The 15,925-nt window shown below is 38.5% G+C and overlaps 1 protein-coding gene and 1 non-coding gene across 5 annotated transcripts in view; both read right to left on the reverse strand.

The window, feature by feature from the left end:
* The window catches only part of Kif2a (kinesin family member 2A), a 57,050-nt gene that overhangs the window by 23,542 nt on the left and 17,583 nt on the right, over nucleotides 1-15,925 (reverse strand). For all 4 annotated transcript variants that reach the window (XM_005356763.3, XM_013349788.1, XM_005356762.3 and 1 more), the window contains exons 2-4: nucleotides 5,246-5,340; nucleotides 4,527-4,643; nucleotides 1,177-1,231 (exon numbers count right to left, since the gene is read on the reverse strand). In XM_005356763.3, coding sequence (XP_005356820.1) covers nucleotides 1,177-1,231; nucleotides 4,527-4,643; nucleotides 5,246-5,340 — 267 coding nt within the window. The remainder of the gene's footprint in view (nucleotides 1-1,176; nucleotides 1,232-4,526; nucleotides 4,644-5,245; nucleotides 5,341-15,925) is intronic.
* LOC113457196 lies at nucleotides 1,689-1,768 on the reverse strand. The gene has a single exon (XR_003377819.1). It is a non-coding gene; the product is annotated as a small nucleolar RNA U2-19 (small nucleolar RNA).

Raw genomic sequence — 15,925 nt, forward strand, 5'->3', positions numbered from 1 at the left:
TATGTGCAATACAAAGGCATTTTCATTTTTAAGAAAATATACATGATTCAAACACATAGAAAACAAATGTAAAAGTCCTTCCAACCTTTCTTACATTCCAGATTTCAATCTTTGCTCCCCAACATGCAAATCTTCAGTAGAGTAGTTCCCCATTATAGATGGCATAAAAATGCAAAAAGGAACTTCAAATTTAATACAAACAGAAAGCTGGATGTGGTGGTGCATGTGTAATGCCAGCACTGGAGGGAGTCAAGAAGATCAGGAGCTCAAGATCATTCTTGGCTGCCTATCACATTTTCAAGACAAACCTGGGCTACAGAGACCCTGTTTCAAACACCCACACACACATACCCATGCATATAGGCTCAGAAAATTTACCAAAAAATACAAGGTCTACAAAGATTTGGAGGATGGTAAGGAAAGGACTTTCTCCTCTCTACTTCTAATGTCCTCTCTGGCCCATCTTGTATTACATCCGTGCTCACAGAGACATACAACTGTACAATAGTTCTGAGCTGCTGAGCAGCAAAAACAAGTTAGTTTTGTCTCTGTGTCCTGACTCAGAATATATAAAACTTGAAGCCAACTGTAATTTATGTCCATTCAAATTTTCTCTTCCCAACTCTAAAGTTAACCTTTAAACTTTTTGGAATCCTCTTAGTCAGAAAATTATGACCAATCCAATGATAAGGAAATCCATCCTTGTGACATCATCACCCATCGGACCCCACCCTCATTTCTTCTTTCTCTAATGTCCTCCTCAAATGTTGAAAACTGAGGGAAATGGACAAAAACTACATGTTTTGTGGAGTTTCTATTTACCACATACATTTCTGAATTTTTTGTTTTGTCTTATTTAGAGTTTTGCTTTGTAGCCCTTCTGGCCTAGAATTCCCTATATAGAATAGACTGGCATCCAACTTGCAGCGTCTTCCTGCTTCTGCTTCCCAAGCACTCAATTTACAGGCATGTCTTACTATGACTATCTCCTATTTTTTTAAACTAAAGAGAAATTATTAATGCAATTGGGATATTAAGAAACTAGGAATACTAATCTTAAAATTAACTATGTATGGTTAAAACAAAACACTAAGGGTAACATTTACTTTTGATATACCTCATCAAGGCCATGCTAAATGTCAGTAGGCAAGATTAAAGGATAACATTTTACTTCACCTCTATTATCTCTTGGGGGAGGGTCATTCTTAATAGATGCCACAGTTCGTCGGTTCTACAAAAGAAAATATTAATTTTTTTCTCTTCATTCCTCACAGCAATCAGTGGCCCAGCTTCATTTAATTAAACAGAAAGACAATAATAATATAAAACCAAATGTAGAAAAACTATAAATTATCAAACAACTTTCTAATTTATCAATAGTCAAGTGTCTGCAGGAGGCATGTATCGAAATCCCCCATATATTCAGGAATAAGAAAGGTAAGTTCTCAAAGATAACTTGCTCTAAAGACATTATTCTTATCAGTTTTACACAATTCTGTAGAGTCATTATTTTCTTAATTCTGAGCTCAGGTAAAGTATAGAAATCTTCACATTTTAAAGTCCAGTTTTAAGAATGACATTCCGTATTAATGTTTTCATTATTATTCGGAAAGGAACACATCAACACAGAGGAAAGGGAGAAAAAGAAAAGGGAGGGGGTGGGAGAAGGGAAAAAGCTTGTAGTTTGTTCTCAGAATTATGGAGATCATACATCAAAGCAGACTGGAAGGCCCTTGATGCTCAGGTTTGACTATTTCCATCATTAATCCATTACAATTACAGCAGATCTCAGAAAGTGTTTTATGTTTACTTCCATTTGATATGAGATCTGAAGTAAAATGAGGTTAAGTAACTACATTATAATGCTATCTTGCCAAAATCGTGTACAGGCTGGGTATCTAATATCTGAAAAGCCTGAGTCCAGAAATGTTTTATGTTTTTTTCATGTCTTGGAATATTTGTATATGTGCACTCATGTGTGTAAAATCAGACATTTTGGAAATATGACTTAATTTTAAATGAAAATTCATTTATATATACATATAGCCTGAAGACTGTGTGTGTGTCTGTATGTGAAACCTAGTGGATGACATCTGGTACCTGCTGTCATGTTCCACCTTATTCCCATGAGATAGGGTTACTCAGAACCTGGAACTGGGCTGGCAGCCAGCAAAGCCCCAGCAATCCTTCAGTCTCTACCCCACAGAGCTGTGGTTCCAGGTGTGTAGAGCACCAGTCACATCTGCTTTTTAGTTACACATGTGCTAGTTAGGTAGACTCAAATCCTCACGACTGTGGAGCAAGTGCTCTTAACCAGGGACTCCAAACCTCAGTGAAGATAATTTTATATAATACTTTTGGCATAGCTTCATCCAGACTGAAACTCATCACATAAGGTTTCAGGTGTAATTTCTCTCGTGTGGTCTGACGTTTGTTCTCAAAATAAATAAATAAATGAATGAATGAATGAATGAATGAATGAATGCATGCATGCATGCATGCATTTGGGGGGAGGCAAGATGGTTCACAAGTCTATCCTGACTAGATCCTAGGTTACCCCTCCCCAAATAGCCAGGTGTTATTGTGTGCTCCTGTATTCCCAATACTCCTGCAGCAAGACAAGGGCCTGGGGTACACAGTAGAGCAGAGACAAGAGATCCCAGTCCAACAAGGGGGTGGAAGGAGGGCAGGTGAGAACCAACTCCTGAAAGCTGTCCTCTGATCTCCACATGAATGACATGGCATGCACACAGCCAATATCACACACAAACAAGAATAAAATATTAATAAATAAAAATGTTAAAACATTGGATTTTGGAGTAATTTGATCTGGGATTGAGAAATTAGTAGTAATGGCGAACAATGAGGGCTGAAGAGAAGCCAAGGACAATGGCAAGAGGTTTTGATCCTACTTAATTTTCTGGCTTTGTGGGCGCCTAGCCAGTTTGGATGTTCACCTTCCAAGATATGGACGGAGGGGGGAGGACCTAAGACTTACCACAGGGCAGGGCACCCTGACTGCTCTTTGGACTGGAGAGGGAGGGGGAGAGGAGTGGGGGAGGGGGGAAAGGGGAGGGAAATGGGAGGCTGGGAGGAGGCGGAAACGTGTTTTTTTTTCCTTTTCTCAATAATAAAAAAAAAAAGAGAAATTAGTAGTAATCTTTGGGTCTAAGGAGGTAATACAGTATTGACTCCTTTATTAAACTGAAATATCAAAGTACTATGAAACATTGACAGCCAGTTATCCTAAAAAGGTTTCACTACAGGTTTGAAAGGTTTGGCCACAGCATAGATTAAGGCAACCAACTTCTGATCCCATTTATATAGCTACTAGAGTGAATTTACTTAAAAACAAACCCACAGCAAATGATTTAGTTATACTCAATCCTGGCTGCACATTCCAATCAGATTAGGTAGTAGTTGGATAGCGGTATTTATCTCCCAAAGTGGGGGCCTGGAAATCAGTACTTTTAAAAATGCATTAAGTGATTTTAATGGGAAGCCACTGTTAACAACAACACATCAAGGTTAAGGTGAATAGAGCTCAGTGGTAGAATGCCTAGGCAAAGGGGAAAAACTGGGCTTGATTTCAACAAGGGAATGGGAAGGGTAGATAAAAATATGCCAATTTATTAAGGCATTGAAGATGTATATGGAAACTGTCCATGTATATTAAAGACCTTTAAGCAGTGACTCTCGCTATGCTTAAATTAAAAGAACTCAAACTGATTTATGTTCATGTACGTAGTTTAAAAGCAGAATATTTTGAGGATGGTTAAGTCTCTATAATACGCTTGCATGTTTATAAATGTTTTCCTTGCAAAATATGGAGTTCCTATAGGCTTGAAAGTCATGTCACATTCATTTGTGAATTAACACAGTACCTGGACAAAGTAGAAAAATCAACAGATGTCACTGAATCAAACACTAAGAAGTAGAGGTTGTTCAACAACATAGCAGGACTGTCTGGTTTTAAAGGCATTGTATTTTCATGGAATTTACTAATAGTAAAAAATTTCAAGAGCATGGAAGAACTACTTTTAAAGGATTTTTCACTTTTGCAGAGCTACAGAACATGGAGGTGGCAGCACTGCCCTTGCAACACCTTCTTTCTAACAACATATGGCTAGTTACAATACCCTTACAACTGCTCATCACTTCAGAGTACCAGAATAGTTATTACTCTTAACAAACAGGTATTTTGTCATTCAACACTGAGAAAAAAGCAACTTTAACTCAACTCTCCTGAGAAGCTATTAGTCCTCCAAAAATCCTAATGAGGCAAGAAATTATGATATGATCTAAAGACTGTCATGAATTGTGAACTAGACAACCCTAACTCAGGAAGGCATATATGTATAACATGGATACAGAAGGCAGAAAGAATTTTTTTAAAATGTAAATCAAACAATACTTAACACATACATATTCTTCAAAGTCTACCAGTCTCAAGTCAGCGAGAGCAAGAGCCCATGTATGCGCGCACAAGCACCATACACACACACACCCCTAAATTTATCACTTACCTTTACAATTTTGTTCACTTTTGAGGATGATGATGGTGGAGGTATTTCCGGACTGGGTTCAATCTCTTCATCAGGTACAAGATCAGGGTTAAGCGAAAAGATGCTTTCCAGATCAATCTGTGTAAACAAAAACATGGGAGTTATAGAGCAGATGACTCTTAAATGACTTCAAACTTAAAGATGACACGACACCACTTTGCAAATTACAGTGCTCAGAATAATAACCCACATATACTTTACACTTGTTTTTTAATAATATTGGTAAAAAGTGACCATCAAAACTGTAATTGTTACTTATATACAACAATTGTCAAATCTTGTGCACTGAGCCAAACAACAGGTGACACAAGGAGAGACTCCTTCTCTGGGTTAAACTCACTTTCCAGTGAGGATTTTCTTCATGTGTATAGGGGTTTTATTGGCATGAATATCTGTGTGCTGTGTGCATGTTTGGTGCCCCCGGAAACCAAAAAAGTGTTGGATCCTCTGGGACTATTACACATGGCTGTGAACAACCATGCTGGGGTGGGAAATTGAACCAGGGTCCCCTGGAAAAGCAGCCATTTATCTTAAACCACTGAATCATCTCTGCAGTCACTATTTGAAAGTTCTTAAAGGAATGATACAGAATGTCTACATCATATAAAATTATATGGCTTTCTGTTTTATTTTGTATTCAGAATCTTGACTAGAAATGATGATTAGCTCAGAAACCGTACCTCCTTGCCCTTTGTGTCTCCATTTTCTATCCACTCAACTGTTACACTTTCATTATCTTCATTTAAAGATGTTACCATTGCTTGGTGTATTCGGCCTAAGTGGGAATAAAACACACATTTTAAAAGCAATGAATGACAGCATTCTTAAATATGGTTAATAATAATTATTAACTTAACAATTTGCATACACAATGCTCACACATCCATATATGTATGATGTGACAATTTTACAAGGAATTTTCACAAAAGAACTTTGTCCATTAGTTTCATAAAATCAAGTCCAGAAACTCAGGGTATAAGATAAGAACAAAAGTCTATGTGATCAATGGCCACAGCGACACAGGTGATTAAAATTTTATGCCATCAAACAGTCTAGTGATTAGGAAACAAAATTGCTATGAATCCAAACTGAAGCTGTGGTATACAAAAAAATAAAAAATCACAAGATTAACTGTTATACTATATAAGTAAAAAGATTACTTATGTGAAAATCACTTTAAATCATATTTGATGCAAACTAAAGACAGAGAAAAAGAATGAGTTCCCGAAGCCTGGGAAATAGTAATCTTTATGTCCTCTTCCACATGTTGCCTGAGCAAATCTACTAAGCATACTTTCTCTGATGACTGTAATCTTGTCATCAATAGACAGACTAGGATACAGAGTGCTTTGGATTTGTTTCCTTCCCCTTTCAATGGACTATGGACTTTACCAGTCAGTAACTATAGAGATAATCATTAATTTAAATCACTATATAGTATTCTGTTTACTTGAGTTCATAGTAGTTTCTGAGGTTACATTTCCAGTATTATGAACAGAATATCAATATTTATGTCACTATATACTTGCTGCTTATTTCCTTAGAACAAATTCATAGAATCAGACCAATAGATTCTCAGATTATGTATCCACCAAATATTTATTGCTTATTTCATGTCTTTACTTCCATTGGACTAGTCAAGCGTAACTAGAGACTGCTCATTCATTTCCTGCCTACCCAGACCCGAATAATCACACAGAAACTATATTAATTACAACATTGCTTGGCCAATGTCTAAGGTGTATTTCTAGCTAGCTCTTACACCTTAAATTAACCAATTTTTACCAATCTACATATTACCACAAAGCTATGGCCTACCAGAAGGCATCTTTTTCCTTCAGCAGCTACATGGCATCTCCTGACTACACCTATTCTCTCTCTCTATCTCTTCCAGCCTGGCTATATTCTATTCTGTTATAAGCCAAAGCAGCCTTATTCATCAACCAATAAAAGCAACACATATACAGAAGGACATCCCACACCATCTCCCCTCTTCTGTATAAATAAAAAGAAAGGTTTTAACTTTAACAAAATAAAATTACATATACAAAACAGTTATCAAGCAAGAATTATTTTTAGGTTTCACAGAGACTTTTTGGGGATCTCGTTTCATCAAACCACATTATCCTGGAGGAAATCCACAGGTTCTCATCTTCTGTGGAACAAAAGCAGAACCTCTTTTCCAAAGCAACACATCTTCATACTCAAATTTTGAAGTCAAGATACCTCTAAAATATTTATGTTGGGGTTAATTTAGCAGCCCCAGAATCAAATGTCTCTGCAGTCAAAAAATTCAAACAAAACACAATAATATACATAATCCAGACTCACTGTGTATATACTATCTTTACATGGCTTAATTTTCTCTACTTCTTTAATCTATAACTGTCTGTATTCTGCCTCTTTAAAGACTTTTTATTTTTTTAAGACCATTTACTTCTTTTTCTAACTGTTTATATTCTTTCCCCCCTCTCTTCCAAGCCTACGTACATCTTTTTAAACACACTATAATCCATTCAGAGGTTTATTTCTGTCTGAATCTGTCTTTATTGTGTATCTGTAATCACTTTCTGTCTAGGAGCGCTGCTGCTTCTTTTTTAAATGCTAAGTTGCTGTGGCTAGGATCAATTCCATGGCCCTGCCTGTTTGCTCTGCCCAGTTCGACATGGCAAAGGCATGTTCACTGCCTCTGTGAGCCATGCTCAATGCCCCAGCTTCAGGGACACAGGCAGTCTATGTTGCCATTAAGCAAGTTGTAGCATGCTGCTCATAAATCCCTTTTAAGTGCAGGACCTCATGAAAGAGCCAGAGTTCATGCTACTAGCAGGAACCAGGAAGCCATGCAATTTTTACTGCTAATGCTGAGTCAGGAAGCCTTCCCTTAAGAGGAACAACACCACCGCTCGCTGAGAGCAAACAGCCCATCTGAAAAAAAAAAAAGGCTACCAAGAAGCTGTGCTTAACTCTGTTCTTTTGTGTTTAGAATCCTTCCCAAGCTCTTTCAGTTTTTATGTAGATATAGTGGCTCCACTTTGAAACACCATTTTGTATACGGAGACTGCTCATTCGTTTCCAGCTGCCCAGACTCAAATAATCACACAGAAACTATATTAATTACAACACTGCTTGGCCAATAACTTAGGCATATTCCTGGTTAACTCTTATATCTTAAATTAACCAATTTCTATTAATCTATGTACTGCCACGAGGCTGTGGCCTACTAGTAAGGTTTCCCAGTGTCTTTCTTCTTTGGAAGCTACATGGCATCTATTTGAGTTTTCCTACTCTCTATATATCTACGTTCAGGTTTCTCACCTGCTTTTACTATGCTAAGCCACTGGCCCAATCAGCTTTCTTTATTAACCAATGGTAATAAAACATATTCATAGCATAAAGAGGGGAATCCCACATCAGCCAAGAACAGAAACTACTTTATACATCTATGTATTACCGAATAAAATGCTGACAAAAGAAATTTGCACATGTTAAAAAGAGGGTTAACTTAAACCCTCTTTTTTGTTTGTTTGTTTGTTTGTTTCAGACAGAGTTTCAGTGTAACCCAGCTGTCCTCAAACTCAGAGATCCATCTGTCCTGCCTCCCAAGAGCTAGGATTAAAATTATGCATACCATCACTTGCAGATGAAACCCTTAGAGCATTTATAACTTACTTTAAAATGTACATTATTTACAAAATTTTAAGTACTTAAAACAAAAACTGCACATTAAAGACTATAATGCTAATATTGTATTAATGATAAAAGTAGCATTAATTTAAAGCATTATATATATGATTACTGTCAATCACTATATATATATTAAGTCACGCACATAATATATACACACATATATATGCATGACATAAAAATTTGCAGAAGTCTTATAAAAATTCAAATTTTAGCTGAACACAACAGTGCAAACCTATAATCTCAGAATTTGGGAAGTAGAAGCTAAAAGTCAAGTGTTCAAGGCTATTCTCAACTACATACTGGGTTCATGTTAGGCCTGGGCTACATAAAACCATATCTCTAAAGCAATCAACCAATAAACAAATACTTAAAGTGTATTAAGTACTAGCAACTGATATACTGATTTAAACGGGGTATTTGAACCTTTGAACATATGATCTCTCAGCTGTACCTCTGAAAAGGTGGGATTATTTTTTTGAAACACACACACACATTGCTGCTTCCATGACACTATATATTAATTTAATTAAGCTATTAATTTTAATAGTTCCACTGACAGCATGGATTTAGATACTCCTTTATTAAGGGTATAGAAGGTCTAGCAGTTAAGAGCACTAGCACCCATACTAGGTGGCTCAAATCTGTAATCACAACTCCAGGGAATCCAACAACCATTATAAACATGCGTACATGCACATGCATGCGCACACACACATACACACACCCTATACAAATAATAAAAAGAGATTGTCTTCTGTTTACTTTCCAAACAGCCATACTTTATTCTTCCCTGTCCCTAACACTGAGCATTAATTTTAAGGTTTTTATTAAACTGTTTCACAGCCAGATCCTTCCTTCTTTACACTAACTCTATTGCTTTGCATATCTGTCTTGTCACACCTCTAATTAACTCGGTGAGTCATACACACACAAAAAGACATGGAAACAAGGGGGTGGAGACTGTTGGGAAGAATAATTTAAACAGTAGAGGGGGATGAGAGGAAAGTAGGATGGGCATATGAGAATGACCAAAATTCACTGCACAGATGTATGTAGCTGCCAAAGGAAAAACAAAGACAGATTAGTATTGTATGATAGTATGCATTGCTCTCTCAATTAGTCTCTGTTTCCAATCATTTTGCCCTTCTTGATGCTCTCCACACATCAACCAACCGATTCCGGCTTAAAACTAAATTACAGGTGAGTATGGTAGCGCACGCTTGTAACATCAGCACTAAAGAGACTAAGCAGGAGAACTACTGCAAGGGTGAGAGCAGCCTGGGCTACACTGTAAGTCTCAGGACAGCCAGGAACTTATTTCAAAAGTGGATCAGAGTTCACTTCTCAACACCCACATGGTGGTTCACAACCATCTATAACTCCAGTTCAGGGTAGCTAATGCCCTCATTTGGCCTCCACAGGCACCAGGCATGCAAGGTGTACACATATAAACATGCAGGCAAAGAACACACTGAAAAAATTAAATGCATAAATGTAATTAAAAAACAACAACCAGAGGCACCAGTTAACACTAAACTCTAGAGGAAGCAAAATGAAGTCATATTTGCATTTTGCCACTTGACTAAATAACTAGACACTGTACTAACAATACAACCTAAGGATTTCATTTTCACCAACACACATCTCTAAGGCAAACATATTTATGATTATGTCTTTCTGTATAAAATTCTTCCCAAACTGAGAAAACTTAAGACAGTTTCTCATATTTTCTTCAAAAATATAACACAGCCTTTTCATATTCATGTCCTTAATGCCTTGGCATTTAGTTACTGTGTAGGTAACACACCTTCCATCCTTCCTGAAAACCAACTCGCTCATTTCCTGAAACACATTTGCTTTCTCTATCTGCAACAGAACTTGTCATAGTTGAAGTGAATATGCATGAGGCTACTTCCTCATCTCTGAATCCAAGGTATACTGTCAGAGAGCTTGGCTGAAGCAGTCTCTCACACCTTACTCTTCGTAATGAGTTTGTTTTATAATCTTAGCCTTCTGCTTACTTGCATAAATTGTAAAATCAGTTTTCTCATTCAAAAAAAAATCAATAGTATCAAACTGTTATTTGGCTGTAAATGTACTGAGTATTCTTTTGGATACAAGTCAACAATTTTCCTTTCTTAGAAGCTTTATTAAAATTTGGTATCACAAATAATTTCTTTTTATTTAAAAATGTTCTATTATATTTTATTTGTGTTTATGTGTATGGATACACACATGCTACAATACACATGGAGCTAAGAGGACGCAGGAGCTGGTTCTCTCTTCTACCATATAGGTCCCTGAGATCAAATTCAATTGTTAGGCTTGGCAGTAGGCATCTTTTGCCCACTGAGCCACCTCATTAGCCTCTGACTTTTAGTGGCATATTTCTCCTTCCTATATTTTGGGAAAAAACTGGGCAGAGTGGCTCACTCTTCAGATCCCAGCACTTGTTAGGTAACGGAGGAATCCAAGAGGTCCAAGGTCATCTTTGGCTATATAGCCAAGTTAGGAGTCAGGCTGAGCTACATGAGACCTAGTCTTACAAAGTGGCTATCCTGAAACTTGCTTTGTAGACCAGGCTGGCCTCAAAATCACCGAGACCCCACCTGCCTCTGCCTCCCAAGTTCAGGGATTAAAGGAATGCATCATTATACCTGGGCTTGCAATTTACATTTTAAACCAAAGTATATGAGAAAAACTTCTATCAATGTATCTTGCAGGTTGTCAGTCCTATAGGCACACACCACCAGTAGTAGAATTACCTGAAGGCTTTCATGCTTACACAGCAACTACTTTACTACTGAGCCATCTTGTCAGACCCCCTCTTTTATCCAGCCCCAATCCCACTCTTATTATATATCCATTGGAAAGAACCTGAATGTACATCATCACAGTGACAAACTAATTTCTAAGCGAAATACCAAAGGTACTACTATATAATCACACTGTTAATTGGTGCAGGAGAATTGTCTATATTCTGTCAATTATGTTTTAAATAAACACTGACTGGCCAGTAGCCAGGCAGGAAGTATAGGTGGAACAACCAGACAGGAAGTAGAGATGGGGCAATGAAAATAGGAGTATTCTGGGAAGAAGGAAGCTCTTTTCCCAGTCCTGTCCAGACTATGGAAGAAGCAAGATGTGACCTACCTCACAAAAAAAGGTACTGAGCCATGTGTCTAACATATACTAGAATAATGGGCTAATAATATAAGTTATAAGAGCTAATACGAAGCCTGAGCTAATGGGGCAATCAGTTTATCATTAATTTAGTCTTTCTGTGTGATTTCTTTGGGACCTTACTGGCTGTGGGAACTGGGCAGGAAAGAAACCCCAACAAGCAGGCCCCCACGAGAGCAAGGGGAACGTTAAAAAAAAAAAAAAAAAAGGAATTAAAACCTCACAAAATTTGCAGTTTATTCATGTGAAGCATGTAAGAATATTGTTGAACTAAACAAATTAGCTCCAAAAAAGAAGGAAGGTAAATGCTAATCATCAGAATAACAAGTATTACAGTCTGAATATAAATTGTTCCCCCACCCCCAAGGTGATGACACTATTTACTAGGGACCTTTCACCTTATCTTCTCCACCTGGTCCCCCACCTTGCCTTTGATGGAGAAGTGTTGCCCCACAATACCCTCACCCTCCCTGTCATAATGGTCTATTTTTTTTTTTATCATACATTGCTTCAGAAGCAAAAGAGATAAGTGATCATGGACTGAAACTTTCAAACAGTGAACCAAAAAAAAAAAAAAACCCTTCCTTTCATCATTTCATTTTGTTACAGTGACAAAAAGCTAGCTGACACAATAAAAAAAAATATTCCAAAGATGGACTTGGTTGCCAACCTTTCCATAACAGGGTTCACGTAGGGGTCCTGAGAGCTGTCTTCACCATGCAATCCCAGAACCAAGATTTCAGCAAAGGTCTAAAGCACCCAAGTGCAGTTCAGGCCACAACTCCACAGAGCACAGGTCATAATCCTTGGTGGTGGCTCTTGTGCAAGTTCTGTAAGTGTGCAGAATGTAAGCACTGAGATCGCTTCTACTTAAATTCAAAGAAAAACTACTTGAGAGCCCAGGCAGGACAGGATTACTACAGAGAATCTGCATGGGGGCAACAAGAAGGGAAACCAGCAGCACCCAACAACTGAGAAAACTGCAGGCAACAGCAAGCACCAACAATCTAACGTCTGGAGGTAGGGTTGTCTGAGGCCTTGGGCTGAGGCCCTTACCCTTGGCTTCTATTAATTCTATTGATTAGTGAGGAACTTTTAAATGGCTGCCCTGCTAACTTATTCGTATCTTCCTTACAATGAGAATTTTGCCTTATGACTTACCCCAGCATTCTATCTTGCATGTGAAAACTTGTCTTATCTAGCTCTGAGTTGTAGGAGTTAAGGCTTTGGGACTATTGAGACGGGACGGCTGTACTTGAATGTATAAGGGGTAAAAATGAGTGTAGAATGCCATGATCTGAATATGGTTTGTCTTCTCATCTCCCAAAGCTCATGTTGAGGCTTAATTTCCTTAAAGCAGAGCAATCAGAGGTAGGGGCCTAATGGGAAGCGTCTGGGCTCCAAGGAGGGGACTAGAGTGCTAATAAATAATTTAGTACCATCTGTAGGAGCTCACATTCTCACTTAACGAGATTAGTTATTACTGGAACTGTTTACTATGAAACAAGTTCAGCTTCCTTGGCCATTCCCTTCTGTTTTTCCTCCAAGCATAAAGTAGTCTGACAGCCTAAGGGAACCTGGGCATATGAATTTATGAAATCTTGGCCTTTCAAGCCTCCAGAAGTGAGAATTAAATACACCTCCTTTTCAATCAATTCTGGAGACTTGGGCATTGTTATAGTAAGAATGAGCTAAAACAATGCTTTAATCATAGTCAAGTGGAAGCTTTTTCTAGCAGGATATATATGGGTCCTCAATGCTGGCCAGTGGGCTCAGGGGTTTTCCTTCTCTGCCTTCCCCAATGCTAGGATGACAATGCCCAGGTTTTTTGAGCTCGAGGGCTAGAAATCAGGTTCTCATGCTTTTATTAACTCAGCTGTCTATCTCCTAGACCAAAATTCAAGTATTAGACAAATGGCAGGGAGGCAGGCAAGCTCATGATTTAACCTAACGGAAAAGCAAATTCCACAAGTTTAAATACTAAGATAATTATAAAAAAATATGGGTGGCTAATATATAATATTTTGAACTCATAATCTTTATTTCAATGACTTATGTTAAGTCTATTTAAAAATCTCTACAGTAAGGTTCAACTTTTTGTCATAGTAAAAATAAAGTTTAGAGTTCAACTTTCAAATATCTGTCACTAAGAGCAAGCATTACAGCACATGCCTTTATTTCCAGCACTCAGGAGACAAAGCCTGGTCTACAAAGCAAGCTCTCAGTCAACCAGGAATATGTAGTAAGATCTTATCTCAAAAATCAAAACCAAAACCAACCAACTAAACAAACAAATCTGTTTTTTAAAAAAATTAAAAATGGAGAGAGGGCCTGAGGAAACAAGCTCCACTGGGAGCAGAAGCCAGGAGCAAATCCAGTCCTGGGATCCAAACCAGTCTCAGGACTGAGCCAGAGACCAGATCCAGAGTCAGCGATCTCCACCAGACAGGTACAGGGGAGTAACTGCTGAGAAAGTGAGCCAGAGCCAGAGACCGCTGATGGTCCAGACATGAATCTGGAACCTTCAAGGGAGCAGACCCAAGTCAGGATCCTGGTGGGTCTCTGGGTGTCCAGGGACTAGGCCTGAGCCAGGACCTCTGCTAGTCTGGTGAGTGAACCTGGGACCTCTGAGGGAATAGACAGGAACCAGACATCTTGGCAGGGCCAGGCGTGAGTCTGGGTCCTCAGAGGGAGTAGGCCTGAGCCAGGAGCTCTGCAGGTCCGAGCATTGGTCTGGGACCTTTGGGGGAGTAGGCAGGTCCTCTGCAGGCCCAGGCGCGCACCCAGCCTGGGACCTACAAGGCAGTAGATGGGAGCCAGAAACCTTTCCAGGTCCAACTCAAACCCAGAGACTTCTGCAGGAGGCAATCCAGACCAGGATTGACAGAAGTCAAAGCCTAGGCCACATTTGCTCCGAGGCAAGAAACTCCACCTTGGGCATCAAATTCCACAGGAGTGGAACTAAGACACCTAGGACAGAGAGGGCCTGAGGAAACAAGCTCCACTGGGAGCAGAAGCCAGGAGCCAACCCAGTCCTGGTGGATCAGGACTGAGCCAGCGACCAGATCCAGAGTCAGTGATCTCCACCAGAACAGGTCCAACTTCTGCAGGAGGGGATCCAGACCAGGATTTACAGAAACAGGGCAAAGCCGGCAACCTAGGCCAAAGTAGGCCTGAGACAGTAAACTGCAAGGTAGCATAGCAAAGCACAGGAGCCCTGAGCTATCTCCAGGAACAATAACTAACCAACAGGGTAACTAGAACTGTGACACTGACTGTACCACGAGGAACAACCATCTGAGCTTTGGATTCACTGGTACCTAGAAGATTATTCAACAGAATCTCAGACTGCCCCAACCACACCTACTAGAGGCAAACATGAGTAGAAAAGGTAAGATCACATGCTACACTACAAAGAGCAACACACACCAGTAAAACCTAAAGACCATACAACAGCAAGACCTGAACCAAATATGGATGAAGCAGAAGAAAATGATCTAAAACATAACTTCAAGAGAATGTTTGAAATTCTTAAAGATGAAATAAGAAATTCCCTTAAAGACACTGAGGAAAAGACAAACAAAAAATTGGAAGACATCAGGAAATCACTTAAAGAAAACCAAGAAAAAGAAATCAAACATATGAAAGAAACTATTCAGGACTTGAAAACTGAAATAGAAACAATAAAACACAAGCCGAAGGAATTATAGAAACAGAAATCATGAGAAAAAGATCAGGAACCACAAACGCAAACATCAACAGCAGAATACAAGAGATGGAAGAGAGAATCTCAAGAGCTGAAGATACAATAGAGGAAATAGACTCATCAGTTAAAAAAAACATTAAATCTAACAAAAGCTTAACCCAAAATATCCAGGAAATATGGGATACCATGAAAATGCCAAATCTTAGAATAACAGGTACAGAAGAAGTTCAACTCAAAGGCATAGAACATTTATTTAACAAAATCTTAGAAAAAAATCTTTCCCTACCTAAAGAAAGATATGCCTATGAAGAAACAAGCAGCTTACAGAACAGCAAATAGACTGGATCCAAAATAAATAAATAAATAAATAAATCCTCTCGCCACATAATATCAAAACACTAAACATACAGAGTAAAGAAATATTAAGAGCTACAAAGGAACAGATTCAATGCAATACAATGCCCAGCAAAATTCTTCAAGGACCTCGAAAAAATAGTACTCAACTTCATATGGAAAAGCAAAAACCCAGGATAGCCAAAAGAATTTCTGGAGGCATCACAATCCCTGACTTCAAACTCTACTACAGAGCTACAGTACTGAAAACCGTCTGGTATTGGCATAAAAACAGACAGGAGGACCAATGGAACCAAATAGAAGACCCGGATATCAATCCACACATCTTTGAACATCTGATCTTTGATAAAGAAGCAAAAAATATCAAATGGAAAAAAGAAAGCCCATTTAACAAGTGGTGCTGGCATAACTGGATATCAACTGTAGAAGA

Source organism: Microtus ochrogaster, chromosome 19 (genome assembly GCF_000317375.1).
Source record: "Microtus ochrogaster isolate Prairie Vole_2 chromosome 19, MicOch1.0, whole genome shotgun sequence".
Classification (NCBI taxonomy): Eukaryota; Metazoa; Chordata; class Mammalia; order Rodentia; family Cricetidae; genus Microtus; species Microtus ochrogaster.